A 6,279-nucleotide genomic window follows, 5' to 3' on the forward strand; every position below is an offset into this window, starting at 1 on the left:
GAAGACTGTTACTGATTTTCATCAGCTGTCTGGTGCACTTTCATAACTTTGATCAAGACAGCAATTAAAAGCTAGGCTGTTAGAAGCAAAACCATTCTGGTTTTCGGTAGCAAAATTCGGTATTGTTCTGTTCGTTTGTGTGACGTTTTCCACATCAATGAGCTTAAAAATCTAATGTCAGTTGAACCATATGCTAACGGAACTTTTTCCATACAGTAAATATATATTTTCTGTCTTTTCAGACTATATGTGCTTTGATTTGTGGTCGACCAATTATAAAACCAGAGTTTTTTGTTGAATTAATCAAAGCTATTCAGTCCAGGCAACAGTTGCCAAATTGTGAAAAGTAAGTATCGTGTTGTCAGTGTTACAGAATTAAATTTATGGGAGTTACATTGTCAAATAACTACGCATTTATCTGATCAAATTTGACAGAATGCATGATTCACAGTAACTTGCTTAAGAAGAATGCTTAATATGACACACAGTTTAATATTCAAGCAATTTTCTTGCTGTGATCCCTAGAGTTATAAAATGAGCTCTTGGAATTGACTACATGCTTTGAGATGTTACTAGCTCTAAATACAACCTTGTTTTGTTGGTATGCTTGAAGCAACATTTAAACTCTTTTGGGAGTTGATACATTAAAATACAGAAAATTACATTTTTTATAAAAGAAGGTGTATTAAGCTTATTTCATTGTGTAGACATATTTTCCTAGTACGCAGTTAGTTTCTGAGTTTACTGTAAACTTTGGTCAAAACAGAGTTAGCCTGACCACTGAATTCCTTGAAATAGCAGGGGTTTTTAATTATCTGTTTAGAGATGAAGTGAGACTAATGTGCATTGGTCTTCACTGTATGAGAATAAAATACTCATTGTTTTCATGGTTAAATTAACTTGAAAAAGGAATTCTTATGTTGGAATGAATAAGTACTGCAGAATAGCCCTTTTGGTTATTTTCTTTATGTAGAAAAGTGTAAAATGTAAAATTATTGTATGCAAGAATTTCATCTGAGCCTGTAATACTACTATTTTTACCTTGAAAAGGGAGACAGTTTTCTTTTGTTTGTTGGTTGTTTGTTGGTTTTTTGGTTTGTTTGGTTTGGTTTTTTTTTTGTATGAATGTATGATTTATACAGGTGAGAAATTTCCACTGGCTATTTTTAAAAAGTAAACTGCCTGGGTACTTGGGTTTTTTTATCGCTTCTATTCTTTGCATGCTTTGGAAGATACTGTGAAATGAAATACATCATGAATGGAAATTGTAAGAAGACTTGGCCTTTGAAAAATAACATGTTGAACTTTTAATGTCAGTTAGCAGGGAGAAGAATCTGTGAAATTACTTTAAATGCGTTCGAGACATTATGATTTTTTTGGATGTATTGTTTTAACCAAGTGGAGGCTGGACACCAGACCTTTGAGTAGGGGGAAATAAATGGTGAAGAAGAATAGAAGTCACAGTTGGTTTTACATACCTATGGATGTACATGCATACATATGTGTTGGGACATAGCAGTTTAATTTATTTTCCTTAGTGGGTCTGATGATAGCCATTGGTAGAATAGTTTGAAGAACGGGGGTGGCGTGGAAAAGGGCAGCTAAACAAACCTCAGTGGTGCACACATAGTGATGGAGGCAAAGCTGCAGAGGAGTCACAATAAGCTGCACTTGCTAAGTGATAAAATATATTTCACAGAATGTGACAGTACCTTGTTAGAACAATACAGGTGCCAATCTGGACCAACTGGTAGCAAATACTATTTAATTTCTAGATGCTGTTTTAGATTTGCAGGGGTTTATGTAATAAGTCAAATGAATCATCTGTGAGTGGTTTAAAGCTCATTTGGCCGTCAGTTTCAGAAGAAGGGGAATCTTCGTGAATTGTAACTTTTCCTTCTACTTATACTTCTACATCATTTTGTAAGGACATGAGAAAACTAAACAATTTAGAGTCCTCTCTGAAATATTGTACCTAAGGTTTTCTGGCAGGGTTTTTTGTTTGGGTTTTTTTTTTTTTTTTTTTCAGTACAGGTAGTACAAGCCATCAAAAGCTAGCCATTGGTTGTGCAATCTGAAATTTGCTTGGTCTAATGTTATCTAGCTGTAAGGCCACTGTTGCTGTCTGTTACAGTACCAAGCAAACAGTGGCTTGGGCTCTTGAAACCAGTGTGCACGTTGTCCATTCCTTTAGTATAGATTTGACAGTACAATTGAGCTGTGAAGTGCTCCCTAAAATAGAACCAGAGGGATATGGTTTCCTTTCCGAATAGTTTTTGCTAACTATTAAGACCCTCAGAGGAACTGAGCAGACTAAATGTTAGTGACACCAGTAGTACATCCATTATGTAGCTTTCAAAGAGAGTTCTGCATCAAGCTAAATGAGACAGCTGGTGTAATACACAGATCTATATTTAAAATAATTACAGTATTTTAAATAGGTGATATCTTTAAGATGTAGCTTGTGGGAAGATACTGAAAATTTACTTAGCAGCTGTTTGCATTCAGTTTCCAAAAATACTTTCAACTTTCACGGGGAATCTCTACATTTTGCATTGTAGCTAGAGCTGATCTGAGCTGGTACATACAAGACGCTAAACAACTTGGGGCAATACTAGTTTGGGTATGAAATAAGAAAGGTATATTGATGTGGTGATACAGGGTGACACTGTTAATTAAATCTTGATTACTACTGTAAATATGATTCCCCAAAAACTTAGGGAAATATAATCTTGAAGTCCAAAACTATTAAAACTTCTTTTTGTTTATACTGAGACTTCACAGAATTGCAAATCTGCAGTTCACATGTGAATGTGGGGGTTTTTACTTGAGGCTTTTTATGGTGAAGGATATTACCCCAGTCCTCTGATAACCCATGCAAAGAAGAACAGTAACTGGAGATTTCACTAATGGCTGCATAAGTGCAGCCTTGTATGAAATAACAGTCCAGTGTAAATAGTGCAGGGCTTTGAAAAAGTAGGAAAGTAACTGAGCTTTTAACAGAAACTCATCAAGAATCAAAATCTATTGAAAGATTCAAGACTGTAGAGACACTTTTCTGGATAATGGTGTTAGTGTTCAAAGCTTATGGTGAGAGGGTACAAGGGGCACTTCAGGATCCTAAGACAGAAAAACACTTGTGTTGCCTTTTGAGCTTAGATCAGCATTGGATAAGAGTTTCAAAGGAAAATCAAAGGTTTCTCTGTGGAGGAGATGACCTATTGAAGTTCCCTGCTGAAACTGAAAAACAGAGATCTGAAATATATTTCTATAGAAATTACAGTCCAGTTCCAAAGTAATGGGGACTGCTGTTTCTCCCTTTTTACTTGTCCTTTGGTCTTTAAAGATTACTATGTCGCCTGCATTTATCTTAGGTTAATAACTGCCTTTATGGTACACAGTATAAGAAATCATCTGTCCTGATAACTAAAATCTGAGTTGCCCTATTTCTTACAGTTAGAAGACTTCATCCTATCTATTTCAATGCAACAATATTTTGCAGACTTGAACTGGTTGTTGAAACTCACCAAATACTAATTTTTCAAAACTTGTTGGTTTCGGGCTGGTTAATTTCCATTGTGTACATAAAGCTTCAGGAATTGATTGTGAAGAACACAAAAGAACAACAATTATTTTAAATTAACTGTAATTACATAGTGCACTTTATTGTAATTGAATTACATATTTGGATGCAGTAGAAAATTTACATGCTTATTCTTGTGTTCAGCTATAAGTATGTGAATATTCACAGTGTATGAAGAATGTTTATATGTTTACAGATGGTGCATTTTTTTCAGAAACAAAGTATTTCAGGATTTCATGGAGTATGTTTCTTGCTTAGAATCTGCTAATCTTTGCATAAGTTATGAAAAAGAAGTTAAAAACATATCCATGTGTACATGTCGTGGTTATATGTAATTTATTGTGCTGTTAAACCATATTTTGGGAGTGTGTTTCAGCATCTTTTCTTTCCTGCATAGCAGTATGAGAAGGATGTATAATCAGCAGTCAGAATAAAGATAAGTAGAATCATAGAATTGTCTAGGTTGGAAGGGACCCTTAAGATCATCAAGTCCAACCATCAACCTAAGTCTGCCAAAACTACCACTAACACATGTCCCTCAGCACCACGTCTAGGGTGTGATTCCACCACTTCCCTGGGCAGCCTGTTCCAATGCTTGATAACCCTTTTGGTGAAGACGTTTTTCCTAATATCCAATCTAAATCTCCCCTGGTGTACCTCGAGGCCATTTCCTCTTGTCCTGTCGCCTCCTACTTGGGAGAAGAGACTGACTCCCACCTCGCTACAACCTCCTTTCAGGTAGCTGTAGAGAGTGATAAGGTCTCCCCTCACTCAGCCTCCTTTCCTTCAGGCTAAACAACCCCAGTTCCCTCAGCTGCTCCTCATAAGACTTGTGCTCCAGACCCCTCACCAGCTTTGTTGCCCTTCCCTGGACACACTGCAGCACCTCACTGTCTTTCTCGTAGTGAGGTGCCCAAAACTGAACACAGTATTTGAGGTGGAGCCTCACCAGTGCTGAGTACAGGGGGACGATCACTTCCCTAGTCCTGCTTACCATACTGTTCCTGATCCATGCCAGGATGCTGTTGGCCTTCTTGGCCACCTGGGCAGGTAGTTCTATGATCAGCCAGAGTATGTGTATAAACTGCTGTTTGGGAACAGATATAGTATAGTACGGTTAAAACCAACCTATAGTTTTCCTTCTTTCTAGTATGTGGCTTTACCTTGCTCTGTCAGAACTGCTTTAGTAGTGAATATGTGTCTCAAAGATCCTGTAAATACTATCCTGAAACTATCAATTAGATGCGTATCTTAACTCTAGAGGCTTTTCATGATGTGCGTATGCCATCGTTAATTGGAGCTGAGATCACAGGCCATGACAAAAATGAGAGCTTCGAGGTAGAATTTGACTTCTACCTAATCTGTTCTGCAGCTGAACTCCTGGTCACTTTTCTTGTATTGGACAAAACAGTTGAGAATCTGTAGGGTTGGATCAGTTCAGTTCTCTGTCCCACCAGCAAGAAAAGTGTACTTATTTTCTGTCACATTGGTAGACTGTCGTTTAGTGTGGTGGTATGCAGTTTCTTGATCCAGTAGAAGAGGAGGAGTGTCTGTCCCCACCTGAAGTGTAGAGGAAGCAAGATGACTAATTTTGTGTGGAGTTTTACTATTAGCTAGAGTAGAGTGCAGAATGAGATTGTAGTCTCATTCGTCAGTATTGTTAGTGGAGAATGTGGATACGTATGCAGCAGATGCTTAAAGTGGTCAGATTGAATATGTTCCTAAAGCGTTGTCCTCTTAGTTACTGACAGTAGAAAGTTTTGTTCTTAGCTTATATGTGGAGAAATTAGAGGCTCTGTTTCTTCTTAACAATCTCTTGAAAAATATTTATATAAATAGTTTTAACAGAGCAATGCAGACCTCAGAGCTTTACTCTAAACCAGAAAAGACTAAGTCAGTACTGATAGGTCAATCTGAATTTTATAACTTTATTTTTCTGTTCTCGCAGCTTTTATCCTCCAGTTGATGAGCCTTCCATTGGCACTGAAAATCTGGATTTATCTGAGCATCACGAAAGGAAAAAAATATTCAGTGGAAAAACTTTTGTATTCCTAACTGCTAAGCAGGTAATCAGGTTTTACATTGCAAAAATGTTGCAGGTGTAGCTAAGCACAGATTCCGTGAATTCACACTCATTCTGGGGTTCATCAGGAAAGAAGGATTTCTGTGTATTTATCTTCTTACCATACAATGGCCTAAGCAAGATGAAATACAGGGGGAGAAACAGAACACATCACATGCACTAATACACCAGAGATAAGCCTTATGCTGATAGTTCATTACACTGATACCTCTAAACTGACTGTATTTTAAGATGTTTTGTTTTTTTTTATTTGTGTTCTCTTTTTAGCACAAGAAACTGGGTCCAGCAGTTATTCTTGGAGGAGGGGAAGCAAAGCTGATGACAGAAGGAAGAAAAGAAACATCTTTACTCATTTCTCCCGAAGTTTGTGTTGTTGATGTGGGGTTGACAAACTCTCAGATCCCAGGATCTGACTCCATGAGAAACTGGACTGATTCCATTCTGACTGTCTTGCAAAGGTGCAGCATTGGTCTCTTGTACAGCGGTAGGGTAATTTCAGAATTTCTGCAGAGATTTAGTCATGGTGTTTGCATACATATTTAAGCAGTAGGATGTTTATAAAGAGGGCATTTTCTTCCTTGCTTTAAATATTTAGCATAGTAACTAAAGTTTG

The 6,279-nt window shown here is 37.2% G+C and overlaps 1 protein-coding gene across 1 annotated transcript in view; it reads left to right on the forward strand.

Annotated features, from left to right (window-relative positions):
- The window catches only part of NBN (nibrin), a 26,376-nt gene that overhangs the window by 6,345 nt on the left and 13,752 nt on the right, over nucleotides 1-6,279 (forward strand). Inside the window, exons 5-7 of the mRNA XM_009891940.1 lie at nucleotides 243-346; nucleotides 5,532-5,649; nucleotides 5,934-6,124. Coding sequence (XP_009890242.1) covers nucleotides 243-346; nucleotides 5,532-5,649; nucleotides 5,934-6,124 — 413 coding nt within the window. The remainder of the gene's footprint in view (nucleotides 1-242; nucleotides 347-5,531; nucleotides 5,650-5,933; nucleotides 6,125-6,279) is intronic.

This window comes from Charadrius vociferus, unplaced genomic scaffold (assembly GCF_000708025.1).
Source record: "Charadrius vociferus isolate BGI_N301 unplaced genomic scaffold, ASM70802v2 scaffold15, whole genome shotgun sequence".
Classification (NCBI taxonomy): Eukaryota; Metazoa; Chordata; class Aves; order Charadriiformes; family Charadriidae; genus Charadrius; species Charadrius vociferus.